This window comes from Carassius carassius, chromosome 37 (assembly GCF_963082965.1).
Source record: "Carassius carassius chromosome 37, fCarCar2.1, whole genome shotgun sequence".
Taxonomy (NCBI): Eukaryota; Metazoa; Chordata; class Actinopteri; order Cypriniformes; family Cyprinidae; genus Carassius; species Carassius carassius.
In genome coordinates this window covers 26,717,824-26,736,659 of record NC_081791.1, presented here as the reverse complement: position 1 = coordinate 26,736,659, position 18,836 = coordinate 26,717,824, and the positions used below count along the sequence as shown (strand labels likewise).

Below are 18,836 nucleotides of genomic sequence, written 5' to 3'. Positions count from 1 at the left end.
ATATTTTTCCTGGCGATCAGAGTTTGAAAGGAAATTTTCCAATCATTATATCTAATAGGATCGCCACTGAATATTGTAGGCTCTGGTACCGGAAGACGGCTTACACTAAGAGACTCTGCAAATGCTTTGACCAGATCTGTCGTGTTCACTTCTCGTTGAGGTGTCATAATTTGCGGTGAAGAACACTGTTTGCAATGTGAGCCATTGTTTTCAGACTTGACTTCATTGTGTTTTGCAGGACTGTGGTGAAGTAGGCTGTATATCTCTTCATCTGAACATTCACTTTGTTCATACACCTGCTGTCGAGCCTTTGCTGCATTTAGCTTTTTTATTGTCTCAAGTCGCTCTACTTCTCTGCGCTTAGCTTCTAGAGCTCTCTGTCTTTGTGCTATTTCCTCTTCTTGTCTTTCGATTTCCTTCATATGAGTTTCTTGTTCAAGCAGAACTTGCAGAGCAGCTTCATTTGCTGCAACATCAGCAGCTGCCTCTTGTCTTTTGGCTGAAAGCCTGCTGGAGCTTCTAGAGGAGACCCTTGAGCGAGAAGAGAGCTTAGTGTGGTGTGACTTTACACTCATCTTGTCTGAGGCTACTAACTTAGATATAGGCTCAGTCTCTTTCCAGTTTTCATCTCCTTGAACTTCAGATTTACTTGGGTTAGAGCACTTTGCTACTGCTCCGATAATTGTCTTTGTTATGGCTTCACATGTATCCATTCTCCGTCTTGTCTCATTATCTGGAGATTCAATGCGTCTCAACTCAACATAGGCAGCATTCACACCCTCAGAAGCATTTGAAACCTTGGAGACATGGTCCTGTAGCAGATCCTCTGAGTACTTATCTTCTATGGCTCCTTTAGCGTCCTTAACAGCAGCTTTCCACTTCTCATAGTGTCCTCTGAAACGACATGCAGCCTTCTCTACGAGCTTCTTGTGGAGTTCTTGGCCCTTTTCCGTCAGTGTACGGACACTTTGGCTTCTCCATGCTCTTCGTGAGGTAGTAGAGACATCATCAGCTGTGCCTGCTGCTGCTTGTAATTCCTTGTCTGTATGAGGTTGTTCCACATCACCATCTTCATTTACTTCTGGATTAACCTCATGCTCTGCCATTGTTGGAGTTTTTATTTATTCTATTTAATTTTTATTTGTAACAGTCTTAAATGCAGAATTTAATGAAGCAGCTTAAATTCGATTTGGTAATGAGTGAATGAATATTGATCTTATTTTAGCTTACTGCTGTAACCTTGAAGCACAGTTATAACTCTTTAGATATAACTTAAAGTCAAGATTTAAATAACTGTAACTAAGAAACACTATTAAATATTTTTACCAAGCCAGAATATTTATCTTCTTGTACTTACTGAAATCCACTGAATGTGCAGGTTACTTATCACAACATCAAATTTAACACTGTATGAATATCAGTCACTTAAGCAGTAGAAATCTAAACAATAGAAAATATTCCAGTCTTTTGCTTTGTTCATCAATAGAGAGAGATTAGTCTTAATTCCTTTAACAGTCCATTTTTCTCTCTCTCTTGTAGAAGAATTCAAGTTAGTCCTTTAACCGGGGCAACACTTATTTTTCGGGGCACCTGAACCTTCCAGCAGTGGCTCCTTCCTTGCTGTGCATCGCCGTGGCTGATGGTGGCACCTGTTGCTCGTTGTCGGCACCGTCAATTATCTACCCGCGCTCAGCAGACGGCAGTTCTCACAGTAGCACCCTCAAGGATCAACGAACGCACGATGTAGAGTCATAAAACAGGGTTTATTCTGGTCTTGACAACCCGTGAGAACTGCTCACAAAAGAAAACAACATAAAGAAAAAACAAGATATCAGAGCTTGTTCTTATCCAATGTTACAGCTTCGTTGATAAGACATTAATCACAGAAAAAACATTTAAAGAACACAAACCTCGTGAGCTGACATCCCAGAGGGGGCTAAATAATCCTTTATCTTCTTCTCTATCTTCTTTCTCTCTTATTTCTTAATTTTATCTAAAATTTTCACGTTTCTTTCATTCTTAGTGGAGCTAACCGGCAGCTACAGCCTGCAGATAGCATGTGTCTCAGCAAAAATGGGCTCGGGCAGAAACCCAAACATAAACAATTGTACCCGCTATAATCTACCAGTAGATGGCGCAAAAAGAGCACGCCTGGACACAGCTCAATGGGACATTAAATGCTAATACTGTTACAATAAAGGATATTTTAGCAACCATTTGAAGCCATATATTTCAGTTTCAGACCCTGCAGCAGCTGGCCCCTCATCAAGTGAAAACAGTGACAGTGAGCTGGATGTGACAGTGAGACAAGGTGAGCTTTTTTACACTAAGTGTTTTAACACTTAGTAATAAGTAATTAAGTGTTAAGAGGAAATAAGCAAAATCGGTACATTGTTATTGTACACATTTAAACTTTAAAGGGATAGTTCACCCAAAAAAGAAAATTCTGTCATTATTTACTCTCCCTCAAGTTGTTCCAAACCTGTATGATTTCCTTTCTTCTGCTAAATTAAAAGAAGATATTTTAAAGAAAGTTGGTAATTAAACAGATGCTGGTCCCCTTTGACTTCCATAGTATTTTTTTTTTCCTACTATGGAAGTCAATGGGGTCCATCAGTCGTTTGGTTACCGACTTTCTTCAAAATATCCCACCCATTGGTATCATTATGGTATTTGGTACGAGGGCCCAGCAAGATGGTTTGTACCCAGGGCCCAAAATTTGGTGCTACGCCCTTCCATACAACTGCCGTGCAGGAAATGACATTTTGAAGTCATTCAGCTACACATATACAATAGTTTTGCCAACTAAGTGAAATAATCTATTACAGAGAAGATACCTATTATCCCTTTATTGTATACTGTAGAATGTGAAAATATTAGTCTAAACAATTAGGGTGGGAATGACAATATGTATCTCTCTGATGATAATATAGAAAATTACCATATAGAAATGATATTATAGAAAATGTATCTTGGGCAGACCTTTAACAAATAAACTAAAACTCATGATATAATGATAATAAAGTTTAATAAAGGCAGTACATTTTTTTATGAAGAAGACGCAAGTAATTTTTTTTTTATCTCCTGTAGCAGTTTTAAGAGTAAACACTGTATGGTAATTGCTCAGATGTTTGTGATTTGTCTGATTAAATATTTACACTCTATTTGACATTGTGAAAGTTCAAATGCATCGGTTTTATTACCAGGGAATGCATGAACCGATAAAATAAACCATAAAAATCATCATAAAATGAAACTTTGGCATTGCTAGCACCATGACAGCAGAATCAGATGCAATATATGCAGTAGTGTAGTAGTGAACGAAGGAGGCACACTAGTAATATAAAGAAACAATTACTAACAAAACCTAACATTTACCTCACGCTGTAATATGTCTCACAGGCTCTAATACTGCAATTCGTGAGACACATTGTGGAGTTACCCTCATGAGGCACTGCAATCAAAAAAGTACATTTTTTGTGTGTGGTTTAAGGTCTTACCAATAAAAAGTTTTATTCGCATGGTTATTCAGAGCGTATACACCGGAAGCGTCCATTCACTATAGTGAATAGTGAAGTGAATAGTGAAGTGACATTCGGCCAAGTATGGTGACCCATACTCAGAATTTGTGCTCTGCATTTAACCCATCCGAAGTGCACACACACAGAGCAGTGAACACACACACACACTGTGAGCACACACCCGGAGCAGTGGGCAGCCATTTATGCTGCGGCGCCCGGGGAGCAGTTGGGGGTTCAGTGCCTTGCTCAAGGGCACCTAAGTCGTGGTATTGAAGGTGGAGAGAGAACTGTACATGCACTCCCCCCACCCACAATTCCTGCCGGCCCGGGACTCGAACTCACAACCTTTCGATTGGGAGTCCGACTCTCTAACCATTAGGCCACGACTTCCCCTTCAAAAGAAAAGGCGCCATCCAGCTCGTCGGGAGCAGCTGGGGTTAGGTGTCTTGCTCAAGGACACCTCGACACTTGGTCAGGTGGAGCCGGGGATCGAACCACCAACCTTCCGGTTTGTAGACAACCTACATGAACCACTGAGCCACTGCCGCCCTTGTTCTCGCTGAGAGCAGCGCACGTGCAGGGATGTCAAAATGTAGGCCCGAACATGCTGTCCAGAGACAATGTTCCCCCAGGGGATTGGTCCCTACACTCCCAGGTAGTCCAGTTACTATGAGACACCTTTGGCAGAGTGGAAGTCGATCTCTTTGCGTCCCCAGAGAACATGCACTGCCCAGTATTTTTCACCAAAGAGAGGGACGCGCTGGCCCACGTATGGCCCAGCCACCCCCTTTATGCATTTCCCCCGGTCGCACTGTTACCACAGGTGATCAAGCGAATCAGGGAGAGCAAATGCTCTGTGCTCCTCATGGCGCCATTCTGGAGGAACCAGGTTTAAGTGGGTGGGTGGCCTGCACGCGCTCTCTGTGAGTGCTGCGTGTATCGAGTTTGGACCTAATGATTCTAAAGTCATTCTCAAACCAAGACTTGGTTATGTCCCCAAAGTGCCATCCACTCCGTTCAGAGCACAAGTCATTTCACTGTCAGCTCTTCCAAGATGTGATAGCGAGGATGATTGAACCTTCTCTGCCCGGTCAGGGCGCTGAAGATATACGACGAACGATCTGCTGTTTTCAGACAGTCAGAGCAGCTTTTTGTTTCTTTTGGTGGTAGGGGCTAGCCACATCGAAACAGAGCCTTTCCAGATGGATAGTTGACGCTATCACTCTGGCTTATGAGTATAAGGGCCTTTGCTGCACGCTGGGCATCAGAGCTCATTCCACAAGAGGCATGGCCTCATCATGGGCATGGTCTATTGGTGTTTCACTCTAGGACATTTGTATGGCAGCAGGCTGGGCCTCCCCATCTACATTCATTAGGTTCTATAACCTGGAAGTTCCTGCCCTGCAGGCTGAGCTGTTGTCATTCGAGGTGTATATCCACTGATTTGCCTGACTCTGTGTCATGCAAACAGTGTTTTATGAGCGTGCTGCTAGCACGGGGCAAAGACTAACAGATCTGACTGTCATACTGTGATAAGCACCTATGTCCTTTAGATGATCATAATATTCTCGGACCCACGTTTGTTGGTCTGGATTTATCCACTATTATGTATACCTTGGGCACATGCCCTGAGGAATATATGTCTGGATATTACTATGCACGCACAGCATTTTACATTCCGTTCCCGTAGCGTAAGCTAGCTTACGCAACACGAGAGGACTCTCGTAAGAGAATGCTCTCGTATACCAACGTAACCTTGGTTCTCTTTAGATGAGAAAACGAGTGTTGCATAACCCTGCCATGCTTGTGCTACTTTCTGTTTTCGCTTTGTCAATGAATAACCGAAGAATAACCTATATGGACTCAGCTTATATAGACATAAGCCACACCCATTTTGGTGGGATGTGACGTGAACGGGTGCCCGCCCCCTCATTGGTGCCTAAGTCATGCGCAGTCCTTCTATAGGTTACAGCAGTTGTTGCAGAGCAATCAATAGGCACGCAAGATGTCTCACCTAGGTCTGCTTGGCAAGCAAAGCGTTTTAATTTAATGCAAAATTAAGGATAATATTTGGCTTCAGTATTCTCGAGAAAAAGCGATTTTCCCGTAGCGTGAGCTAGCTTACGCAACACTCGTTCCCTCATCTAGAGAGAACTGAGGTTACGTTAATAACAGAGAGTGTTATGTGCATTGAGCATATAGATACATTGACCTATAAAAAGTAACATCCTTAATTTTGCATAATTTCTCTCTGAATTACTCTGAATTTTTGATTCCCCCCCATTAGTACCTTTCAAGTACTTTACCTGATGCACACTTTGTAAAGTAGTTGAGATCTCTTCTAAAGCATTACAGGAGACAAATATGAGACAATTATTTAGCTAAAATGAGAAAACTAAGCACAGTATGTGATGTGCTTGAAATCTCTTATCTAGACATTTGAGAAGACAAATGTGAGAGATCCAGAGTCTCAAGCTAAGGAGTTATATCAGAGTATAGTGGTCTGTATAGTTTGAGCTGTCACTGAGATTAACCCAGCCATTAATCCAACAGCTGGGTAACACAAAATCTACCAAACACAGAGAAAAAACAAACAAGCATCCCAGCAGTTGGGTAGAAAAAAATAACCCAGCATTTTTTGTGTAACATGTTATATAAAACACTTGTCATCATATTTATGAATTGAGCAACAATTTATTGTTATGCTGCTACTGTATGATGCAGTATTCTATTCTTTAGATTCAAGAGAGGTCTCAGATGAAGTGAGGATTGTCCTGCTGAAAAGAGAATCGGTGAAATGGGACGTGAAAATATGTCAGCAAAGATATAGAAGAAAAGAAGAACCTCGAGAGATTAAAGAGCAATACAAAACAGAACAAAAGAACTGGGAGACAAAGATACAAGAGCAAAGACTGAGAAGAGAAAAAGATCTAAGAGAGATGGAAGTACAATACAAAACAGAACAAGTGAACTGGGAGACAAAGATACAAGAGCAAAGATTGAGAAGAGAAAAAGATCTTCGAGAGATGGAAGTACAATACAAAATAGAACAAGTGAACTGGGAGACAAAGATACAAGAGCAAAGACTGAGAAGAGAAAAAAAACTTAGAGAGATTGAAGTACAATACAAAACAGAACAAGTGAACTGGGAGACAAAGATACAAGAGCAAAGACTGAGAAGAGAAAAAGATCTTAGAGAGATTGAAGTACAATACAAAACAGAACAAGAGAATTGGGAGACAAAGATACAGGAGCAAAGACTGAGAAGAGAAGAAGAACTTAAAGAGATCAAAGAAAAATACAAAACAGAACAAGAGAGCTGGGAGATAAAGATACAAGAGCAAAGACTGAGAAGAGAAGAAGAACTTCCAGAGATTGAAGAAAAATACAAAATAATAATAAAAACAGAAGAAGAGAACTGGGAGACAAAGATAGAAGTGCAAAGAATGAGAAGAGAAAAAGAACTTGGGGAGATTGAAGAAAAATACAAAATAATAATAAAAAAAGAACAAGAGACCTGGGAGACAAAGATACACGAGCAAAGACTGAGAAGAGAAGAAGAACTTCGAGAGTTTGAAGAACAATACAAAACAGAACAAGTGAACTGGGAGACAAAGATACAAGTGCAAAGACTGAGAAGAGAAAAAGATCTAAGAGAGATGGAAGTACAATACAAAACAGAACAAGTGAACTGGGAGACGAAGATACAAGAGCAAAGACTGAGAAGAGAAGAAGACCTTCAAGAGATCGAAGCAAAATACAAAACAGAACAAGAGAACTGGGAGACAAAGATACAAGAGCAAAGACTGAGAAGAGAAGAAGAACTTCAAGAGATCGAAGAAAAATACAAAACAGAACAAGTGAAATGGGAGACAAAGATACAAGAGCAAAGACTGAGAAGAGAAGAAGAACTTCGAGCGATCGAAGAAAAATACAAAACAGAACAAGTGAACTGGGAGACAAAGATACAAGAGCAAAGACTGAGAAGAGAAGAAGAACTTCGAGAGATTGAAGAAAAATACAAAACAGAACAAGAGATCTGGGAGACAAAGATACAAGAACAAAGACTGAGAAGAGAAGAAGACCTTCGAGAGATTGAAGAAAAATACAAAACAATTATGAAAACAGAAGAAGAGGACTGGGAGACAAAGATACAAAAGCAAAGACTGAGAAGAGAAGAAGAACTTCAAGAGATCGAAGAAAAATACAAAACAGAACAAGAAATCTGGGAGACAAAAATACAAGAACAAAGACTGAGAAGAGAAGAAGACCTTCGAGAGATTGAAGAAAAATACAAAACAATTATGAAAACAGAAGAAGAGGACTGGGAGACAAAGATACAAGAGCAAAGACTGAGAAGAGAAAAAGATCTTCAAGAGATCGAAGAAAAATATACAATAATAATGAAAACAGAAGAAGAGAACTGGGAGACAAAGATACAAAAGCAAAGACTGAGAAGAGAAAAACAACTTCAAGAGATCGAAGAAAAATACAAAACAGAACAAGAGAACTGGGAGAAAAAGATACAAAAGCAAAGACTGAGAAGAGAAGAAGAACTTCAAGAGATCGAGGAAAAATACAAAACAATAATGAAAACAGAAGAAGAGAACTGGGAGACAAAGATACAAAAGCAAAGACTGAGAAGAGAAAAAGATCTTCAAGAGATCGAAGAAAAATACAAAACAGAACAAGAGATCTGGGAGACAAAGATACAAGAACAAAGACTGAGAAGAGAAGAAGACCTTCGAGAGATTGAAGAAAAATACAAAACAGAACAAGTGAAATGGGAGACAAAGATACAAGAGCAAAGACTGAGAAGAGAAGAAGAACTTCGAGAGATTGAAGAAAAATACAAAACAGAACAAGAGATCTGGGAGACAAAGATACAAGAGCAAAGACTGAGAAGAGAAAAAGATCTTCGAGAGATTGAAGAAAAATACAAAACAGAACAAGTGAACTGGGAGACAAAGATACAAGAACAAAGACTGAGAAGAGAAAAAGATCTTCAAGAGATCGAAGAAAAATATACAATAATAATGAAAACAGAAGAAGAGAACTGGGAGACAAAGATACAAGAGCAAAGACTGAGAAGAGAAGAAGAACTTCAAGAGATTGAAGAAAAATACAAAACAGAGGAAGAGAACTTGGAGAAAAAGATACAAAAGCAAAGACTGAGAAGAGAAAAACAACTTCAAGAGATCGAAGAAAAATACAAAACAGAACAAGAGAACTGGGAGAAAAAGATACAAAAGCAAAGACTGAGAAGAGAAGAAGAACTTCAAGAGATCGAGGAAAAATACAAAACAATAATGAAAACAGAAGAAGAGCACTGGGAGACAAAGATACAAAAGCAAAGACTGAGAAGAGAAAAAGATCTTCAAGAGATCGAAGAAAAATACAAAACAGAACAAGAGATCTGGGAGACAAAGATACAAGAACAAAGACTGAGAAGAGAAGAAGAACTTCGAGAGATTGAAGAAAAATACAAAACAGAACAAGAAATCTGGGAGACAAAAATACAAGAACAAAGACTGAGAAGAGAAGAAGACCTTCGAGAGATTGAAGAAAAATACAAAACAATTTTGAAAACAGAACAAGTGAACTGGGAGACAAAGATACAAGAGCAAAGACTGAGAAGAGAAAAAGATCTTCAAGAGATCGAAGAAAAATACAAAACAGAACAAGAGATCTGGGAGACAAAGATACAAGAACAAAGACTGAGAAGAGAAGAAGACCTTCGAGAGATTGAAGAAAAATACAAAACAATTTTGAAAACAGAAGAAGAGGACTGGGAGACAAAGATACAAATGCAAAGACTGAGAAGAGAAGAAGACCTTCGAGAGATTGAAGAAAAATACAAAACAGAGGAAGAGAACTGGGAGAAAAAGATACAAAAGCAAAGACTGAGAAGAGAAAAACAACTTCAAGAGATCGAAGAAAAATACAAAACAGAACAAGAGAACTGGGAGAAAAAGATACAAAAGCAAAGACTGAGAAGAGAAGAAGAACTTCAAGAGATCGAGGAAAAATACAAAACAATAATGAAAACAGAAGAAGAGCACTGGGAGACAAAGATACAAAAGCAAAGACTGAGAAGAGAAAAAGATCTTCAAGAGATCGAAGAAAAATACAAAACAGAACAAGAGATCTGGGAGACAAAGATACAAGAACAAAGACTGAGAAGACAAGAAGAACTTCAAGAGATCGAAGAAAAATACAAAACAATAATGAAAACAGAAGAAGAGAACTGGGAGACAAAGATACAAAAGCAAAGACTGAGAAGAGAAAAAGATCTTCAAGAGATCGAAGAAAAATACAAAACAGAACAAGAGATCTGGGAGACAAAGATACAAGAACAAAGACTGAGAAGAGAAGAAGACTTTGAGAAAAGGATGGAGAAAGAACAAAAAATGTGGGATGAATATTATCAGAGTGTTAAAAAAGAGAGAGATGAATTAAAAAAACAGACTGAAACATTGGAAAGAGAGAAAGGATGTCTTCACGTCAAACATGAATCAGAAATGGAAAAGATGAGCATAATGATGGAGGAAGAAAGACAGAATCACAACACAGAGAGGAGGAGGAGAGAGGAAGCATTTACTGAACATGAAAAACAATACAGAAATAAGATAAAAGAAAAAGAGGAGCAAATGCAGAAATATCTTGAGGAAATGCTAAAACAAATGCAAGATAATGAGAGAAGGAAGAGGGAGGAAGAAAAACAAGAATGGATAAAACAACACAAGATTCTCACAAAAGAAATCCAGCATGAAAAATCTCTGAAAGAAGAGCAATGTAAAGTATATGAAGAAAAGATTAAATTAATAGAACAGCAGAAGCAAGATGAACTAGAGAGACTACAACCAGTGGACAGTGAGGAAGAGAGACAAAAAGACTTGGAGAGCATGAAAAGGTGCTGCTCCCAAACCGTCTGTTCTCTAAAGGTAAGTGATCAATGAAAATCATGTCAAGGATATTTGGAGCCCTGATAATTAGTACATCTGAGTACTCCCTACAGTATCAGGGCTGATATATAATTTATTGTATATTTGAACTCCTCAAATTATCTCAGACTACCCCTAAAAAGTTCCATAAACAAACTGTATTCAGTCCATTTACATTATGAACATTACCTGGGTTCACCTAAACCACTTTTCTACTGTTGGGCCAAATGGTTCTAAGAATGGTAAAGAATAGTTCCAGTTGTGTTTTTCACTTAAGCTCAGTTCTGCACCGAGCTGGCAGAATGCATGCAGTGAAGTTTACACTCAGGATTGGCCACTTGTTTGATGTCTGGCTACTAGTTTCTATCTGTAGCTGGATAACCCTGTTGAAAAAGAAAGCATATAATGGTTATGTATGTTTTGAAGCATGGCAGCTGGTTTAAGCTGGTTGTGTGCTCAGCTCAGGACCAGCTCATAACCATTTTATAACCAGCTCAAACCAGCTGCTATGCGTCAAAACATACTTAACCAGCATATGCTGTTTTTTTGTCACACATGCATGCTATTTGAGTGAAGAAAACAAAAATAACAAACATCTAATCTTGTAAAATATGTTGTAGCCTACTGCCTCAACAAATATAAAGAGTATGTGCGATTGTGAAACGCGAATGTCATGCTAAAATCGATTGTGCATTCAAAAGCTTTAGTGAAAGTTTAGTGGGTCCCTGATGCCCACAAATTATATACAGCATAATTACCCAATGATAAAACTGAAAGAGAAATAATTAAAATTAGGTGTGCACCGATCACGATCGGCTGATCGTTATGCGCATCTCGTCAGTAAAGCCGGTTCTCTAATCAGCGGTTAATTCCATCAGGTGCGTGATTTCACATGGAGCAGCTGTTACTACACAGAGCCGTTGTTAACTGAGAAGATGCGCCAATAAACGCTGAAAATGAACGTGGATTTGCGCATCTTCTCAGTAAACAATGGCTCTGTGTAGTAACAGCTGCTCTATGTGAAATCACGCACCTGATGGAATTAACCGCTGATTAGAGAACCGGCTTTACTGACGAGATGCGCATAACGATCAGCCGATCGTGATCGGTGCACACCTAATTAAAATATGTATTTTCTTCCGATCTCATATTTATTCCCTTTAGGGGTTTCTTATACACATTATTTTCCTTCCGAGCACGGTATTGGGATCCGGCTGATTGCGGGGGGTCACGATGTCAGCTCAACATCCTGATGGCATCGTCTATTGACCCAAACCTATTTTTAAAGTCTTTTATATGAATGATACAGTGGTAATTGTCATAGCATTAATTTCAGTACAGAAGCTTTACAATTATTTTTCTTTGATAAAAATTGAAAAAAAGTATTTGTATTATATATATATATAACTATTATACTGATTATACAGTCATAGCCATAAAATTGTCACTAGTTAAATATATATCAAACATATTATAGAAGACAAATGATTTGTTAATGTCCAGCAGTGTACTTTATTTCTTAACCAATAAAAATTAAGAAATACGTTTTGTTTTTGTCAATAAGACATACATAAATATTATTAGGCCTATTATTATTATTATTATTATTATTACTATATTTATTAATTTCTGTCCCCCTCACTTCTGAAATGATTGCTACTCCCCTGCCCTCTAACATAACTGAATATAACACTTTAGCTATATGCCGTGTTATCCTTATATGGGGATCAAATATTTTGTGGCTCCATGTGAATTTTATTGGGTGGGAAAGGGCCAAAATGGCTCTTTGGACGTTGAAGGATGCAAACCCCTGGGTTAAGCAATGAGTATGGTTTGGCCCAACATTGGAAATGCTTTTAAAATGTACAATATCTGAAACTGCCATTAAGAGCTTAGTATTTGCATATGATTGTGTTTATGTATCTATTTACAGAGATATGAAACTAGCCAAAACCAAAAGCTTGGACCAAAAAACAATGAACAGCTCAACAAACTTTACCACAGACTGGATCTGACAAAAAGGCTTCAAAATAAAATGAGAACTAAAAACATTCTTGAAATCAAGTCTACACTTCAGTCCCAGGAGCCACAGCAAGAGGCTGAACTGGTAAACTCATTTCTACAAAAGCTGATGAACATGAACTACAGCGCAAGATACACTGTCATAAAACACAGAAAAAAAGACAGAAAGCAAGACTACAATCATGATATTCACCCAATGGATGTTCAGATGGCCGTGTTTCAATGTGCTGATGGTTTCCTGAAGCAGATGATGGTGACTAAACTCTCACAGTGTCAGTATGCACTGCCTCTGCTTGTTCCTGATCCATTCACACAACAGATTGAGTTTCCTCTCTGGACATTCAGACAAATCAACAAGAGCTGGAAGATGAAGAACAGCAACAATGAGATCATCAGTCAAACCCAGCCGGTCTACAAGGCTGAGACTCCAATGGTGTCTTTCTTCAGGTTTGGCTCTGTGTCTTCATCTAAGTCTCAGCTGATGAACAGCCTCATCAATGAGAAACACAACACGTTCTTCCACAGGAACTGCTCAGGCAGCAGCAGAACCAGATTACTGATGGATGGAGTGGTGGAGATCGCCTGGTACTGTCCTTCTGGGAAAAAGACAGATGCATTTGATGACTGTGTTGCTTTCTGTAATCTTCATGGAGATGCAGGAGAGAATGAGGAACAATATGAGATTCTGACCAGTACGGCTTCAGTAAATGTCCTCTTCTTACCTGATTTTGGACAGAAAAACCAGTACAAGGGTTTGGTGAGATCACTCTTCAGATCTCCTCAACCTCTCATTTGTCTGCTGACTGAGAATAACTGTGATAAAACTGAACTAGGCGATGGGAAATTCATATTTGGTCTTTTAACAAAAAACCAAGCTGATTTATCTGAGCAAATAAGAGAGACTGTCAGAGAGAGTTTGACCAAACAGAAAAAGACTTTCAAGCTTGAAGATGTGGCCAAACACACAGGAATCAGAGTAGATGAGGATGATCCAGAGTGTCAGAGAGGAAAACAAGCAGCAGATCAGATCATGTGTTTACTGAGAGGAAAAGATCCATCAACTGTGAAAGAAGCAATCCTGCCCTGTCAGGGGAAACTGTGGCATGACTGGTGTGACATGAACAAAAAGCTGCATCATTTAGAAGGAGAAAATCTAGAGGAAGATAAAAGTACCAAACTAAAGAACATGAGAGAAATAAGACAAAAGCAAGTGAAACAAGGATTGAGTGAGTTTATGAGGAAATTTATTGAAACCATGAAATCACAGAAAGACGATGAAAAAAACTATTTCCTCAGATGGATGATGAACCTGTTGAATGACTTCACTTCGGAGAACCTCTGTGAACTTCATAAGGTGCATGCTGTGAAATGGCAAGAAGTCTCAACATTGAAAAAGGTTCACAAATCAGATCAACTGCAGACTGAACAAACAAATCTAGAAAACATATCAGAGCAAATTAACAGGACAAGTTTTGGCTTGGAGCACATCCTGAGAGAGTTTGGTCAGATCTATGAATCATGGGCATCTGTGAAGAAGAACAAGAAAGATCATCTGCAGTTTGACTTCTGTTCTCTCCCGAGTCTTGCAGCAGAGATGATGATCTCAGGTTTCCCCATGGAGCTGATGGATGGAGATGCTGCTCATGTTCCTCTCTCCTGGGTCACTGCTGTTCTAGATCAACTTGTTAAGAAACTGGGAGACCAGAAACTCTTTGTGCTGTCAGTTTTAGGGATTCAGAGCTCTGGGAAATCCACTATGCTGAATGCCATGTTTGGACTCCAGTTTGCGGTCAGTGCAGGCAGATGCACCAGAGGAGCTTTCATGCAGCTGATCAAAGTGTCAGAAGAGATGAAAACAGAGCTAAAGTTTGATTATATTCTGGTTGTTGATACAGAGGGACTTCGTGCACCAGAACTGTCTGGAAGGTCAACAACACATCGTGACAATGAGATGGCAACATTTGTTGTTGGTCTTGGAAATATGACCCTGATCAATATACTTGGAGAAAACTCATCTGAGATGCAGGACATTCTTCAGATTGTTGTCCAGGCCTTCATGAGGATGAATAAAGTCAGACTGAATCCAAGCTGCATGTTTGTGCATCAGAATGTCTCAGATATTACAGCTGGAGAGAAAAACACAGAGGGAAGGAGACGACTGCAGGAAAAACTGGACAACATGACAGAACTCGCTGCTAGAGAAGAAGTCTGTGATGCAGAACAATTCAGTGATGTGATTGCGTTTGATATCCAGGAAGATGTGAAGTATTTCCCGCAGCTCTGGGAGGGCAGTCCACCCATGGCTCCACCAAACCCAAACTACTGCGAGAACATTCTAGAACTGAAACAAACTATTGTAACACATGCTTCAAAATCAGACGGCATAATGATGACACACCTGAGAGACCGCATTCAAGATCTCTGGGAGGCTTTGCTTAATGAACAGTTTGTGTTCAGCTTCAAAAATTCTCTGGAAATCATGACATACAAGAAACTAGAGACAGAATACAGCAAGTGGACCTGGAGTCTTCGGAGTGCCATGCTGGAAATAGAAAACAAGCTTCACAATAAAATAGAAAATAAAGTAATTCATGACATTGAAGAATCTGATCTTCAAAAAGAACTAAATGCTAAAAGTGAAGAAGTGAAAAAGACAATGACTGATTTCTTTGAGGAAGACAGAGATGCAAATATACTGAATCAGTGGAAAGATTCATTTGAAATAAAAATCAAAGAGCTTCAAGAAAACATTGTGAGAGAAACTAAGAGAAAATTAAGTGCTGTTCTTCAACAGCGTCACATGAAGAAAATGATGGATGCTGAGAGGACACATCATGAAAACATTCTCTTTGAAAAGAGCAAAGAACTTGCCCTAAAATTGAAAGGAAACGCAAATGATGAAAATGGAATGAAAACACAGTTTGATTCCTTTTGGAGACGACAGACGGCTGCGATCATCAGAGACACTCCTTTAGTCAAAGACATTGATATATTAAGAGACATAAAGAAGCTTCTCAGTGAAAGATATGAAAGTCTCCCTTTAGACCGCATGAAAGAGAGCAGTCAGTACAAACATATGATCTGTTTGCCAAACTATTCAGAATATGTACAGTTAAAGAAATCCAGTGGAATTACAGGACCTTTAAAAAATGTGTACAAAAAAGGTAAAGAGATGCTTGGTTTTGCTTTATCTGAAGAGGATGAAATCCAGATAAGAGCCTTGATCACCGACATTTCTGAGCACACAGATAAAATGATTCAGTCATATAACATTGCAAAAATGGGCTACAACAATAGTTGCATTCAACAACTCACAGATTACATAAAGACAAGATTAACACAGCATGAAGATGGGCCAAAAGTGAAATATGTGTTCAAGAGTGAATTCTTCATGGATCTTGTACTTTACATATTCCATAAAACAAAAAAGACATTCACAGATCAATACAAAATGTTCAGGGAAGCCAATGATCCTGTTCTCTATTTTGAGAGGAAGAGTGTAGAGTACTACAGCATTTTCCAGAAATACTGTCAAGGAGCATCATCAACTGCTATTTTTGGTGAATTTGTTTGTAAAAAACTCAAAGATCCCATTCAGCAGAATGTCTACAAAAAAACTGCCAAAGATTTAGCAGATGAAATGAGGACAAACTGTGAATCACTGAATGGGAACCGATCAAATCTGGAGAAACACATCCTGAGGAAACTGGCAGAAAAACAAGACTTCAACGCATACATGACCTACATTAAAAATCCCAAAGAACACTTCAAGAATTTCATCAGAGATGCAGTCAGTCAGTACATCACCGAAAGATTTAAAGATAGTGTTCGACCCAAGATGGAAAACAGCATTAAACTCCTGGAGCAGATGATCACAGAAGCAGCACATGAATCCAGCAAACATGTTAAAGAGATCAATGGAAATACTGAATCATGGTTGCTTCATTTCACTCAACAGCTCTCTGATGTGCTGGTATTCTCTAAAAGTGATCTCACTGGAGTGAATCAAGATGATGTTGAAGTACGATTCCTAGAAGATTTGATAAGGAGAGAACTTCCTTCTACAATTTCTGACATAATCAGTAAATTCAGCACAGAAACGTTTCCAGTAAAGCTGGAGCACAAAGACAGACCAGATGAGATTCTTATTGATTACCTCTGTGATTGCTGTTGGGTTCAGTGTCCTTTCTGTGCAGCCATCTGCACCAACACAATAGAAAACCATCCTGGAGATCACAGTGTGCCTTTCCATCGTAATGATGGGATGAATGGGTGGAGCTACAGAGGAACAACAAACCTATCTATCGACATCTGCACATCAGCAGTAGCCAGTGATCGATCTTTTTATCCAAATAGCTCAGATGAAACAGTCCTGTTGAAGGAATACAGAAAAGGAGGTCCTAAATATGCTTCATGGAGCATCACCCCAGATCTCTCTGAGCTGCCGTACTGGAAGTGGTTTGTGTGCAGATTCCAAACAGACCTGGAAAAGTACTATGGAAAAACCTATGAGGGGCGAGGCAAGATCCCAGATGAATGGAGAAAATACTCTCAAGAGGAAGCTATTGAGAGTCTGAATAAATACATTTAAGCAAACATTTTCAAAGACTCTGATTTCAGAGACTATGTTCAGAGACATGCAGCTATGAGAAATCTAATTTACTATTATGAACAGAAGCATGCAAAGTTGAATATTGCACTTCAAGATTCATGTACAAACCTTTTCAAGAAGACTTGGTTTTGAGTTCAGAAGAAAATATAAATACCAAATGAACCAAATTTTGACAAGTAATAGACTCATGTCTGCAGCAGAAGCTGTAATGTGAAAGCACATGTTATGAGAAATGCTTTTTGCCTGGTTGAAACTTAAACAATGATCCACTTGACTATATTTAATCTGCTCAAAATAATGCTCCATGTTGAACATAATATGCCACATATATATATATATATATATATATATATATATATATATATATATATATATATATATATATATATATATATATATATATATATTATGCTATTTGCTTGGTTAAGAAAGTACAAGACTTACTTTGTTAATAATACAGGCTAAATATAATCAAATCAGTAAAAATGATCATAATGTATGCTGTACATATTCTGACTACTTTTTTTCCAATTAATTTGTTAATTTGGGTTAACTGTCATCTGTGTTTCATTCAGAGGTCCTGTATGATGAACAGAGACAAATATTATGTTTAGATAAGTTTGCAGTTTTGCATCTAAAACAAAAAGTACAGTAACAGCAGAGATGTTTCATAGAGAGAATACTTTATGGCCTAATCTGCATCCACAATAAACATCTCCTTACTAAAAAGATTCTGCATGTTTTAATAAAATATATAATAAGGCTGAATAAAGAGATGTTTGATATTAAAACTTAGATAATGGAGAAAAAAAATCTGTGATTTATTTTCAATTAAACATTCAACATAAAATATATTTTGAGGAATGTGGGTAATCAAAAGTTTCGGATCCCTATGACTTCCATATGGAAAAAACACTATATACATATGTTATATGCTATGGAAGTCAGTGGGGAACAGAAACGGTTGATTACCCACGTTCTTCAAAACTAATATATAAATTCATACAGGTTTGTTACATGAACATTTTTATTTAACTTTATACATTTTCATAATAATAATTATAAATTGATTCATTTTATTTTTAAGTGGCACATCTAGGCCTCTGTAGTGGTTTGTAATATTGCAGTGCAGGAAAGTGTAGGTGAGTGAAACAATTCACACAAATATAAATATTAATGGAGATGTGACTCTCTTTAGGTTAAATATATGTTGCAGTGTGTCAGGCTAAACAGGCACACTGTTCATTTTATTTATTTTGTTGCTTATATTTTTGCAAAATATTCAGTGAATCACCACAAGGTGGAAGTGTTTGAACATTCTTATGCTCTCATAAACCTGTCCGGTGTAATCATCTGCTTTTTGTCACGTTAAGAAGTCTTTTTAGATCATTATTTACAACCCAATCTCACTCCCAAGGCTTCAAAAACTGAAGCATGGTCAAGCGCCTCTAGCGTCACTATGAAGACGCCAAATGCGCTCCTAAGAGTTGCTATATCTACGCACTAGAACCCACATTAAACGAAAATTTAAATTGAATGACCGATTGAACCTCAAACCGAACGTCTATCCGAACGTCTTGAGCTTTGAGCGTCTTACTCTGCGGGTGACCTACGTGACGACCAGCCATGACGTCAGCATCTTGAAATTAGCTGTTTTTTAAACATTTAAGAAGCCAAGCTACTGTGTAAAGACTATAAATGGACAATAAATATATAAATAGAAATGGACAAGCATTA

At 38.4% G+C, this 18,836-nt stretch overlaps 2 protein-coding genes across 2 annotated transcripts; both read left to right on the top strand.

Moving 5' to 3' along the window:
• Nucleotides 1–4,589: 4,589 nt before the first annotated feature.
• Nucleotides 4,590–9,701, top strand: LOC132118695 (golgin subfamily A member 6-like protein 22). The gene is made up of 3 exons (XM_059528655.1): nucleotides 4,590–4,611; nucleotides 6,261–9,603; nucleotides 9,683–9,701. The coding sequence occupies exons 1-3, from the start codon at nucleotides 4,590–4,592 to the stop codon at nucleotides 9,699–9,701; spliced, it is 3,384 nt and encodes a 1,127-aa protein (XP_059384638.1).
• LOC132118543 (interferon-induced very large GTPase 1-like) lies at nucleotides 9,685–17,428 on the top strand. Its single transcript, XM_059528456.1, has 2 exons — nucleotides 9,685–10,465; nucleotides 12,399–17,428. The coding sequence occupies exons 1-2, from the start codon at nucleotides 9,749–9,751 to the stop codon at nucleotides 17,076–17,078; spliced, it is 5,397 nt and encodes a 1,798-aa protein (XP_059384439.1). The 5' UTR covers nucleotides 9,685–9,748; the 3' UTR covers nucleotides 17,079–17,428.
• Nucleotides 17,429–18,836: the final 1,408 nt, after the last annotated feature.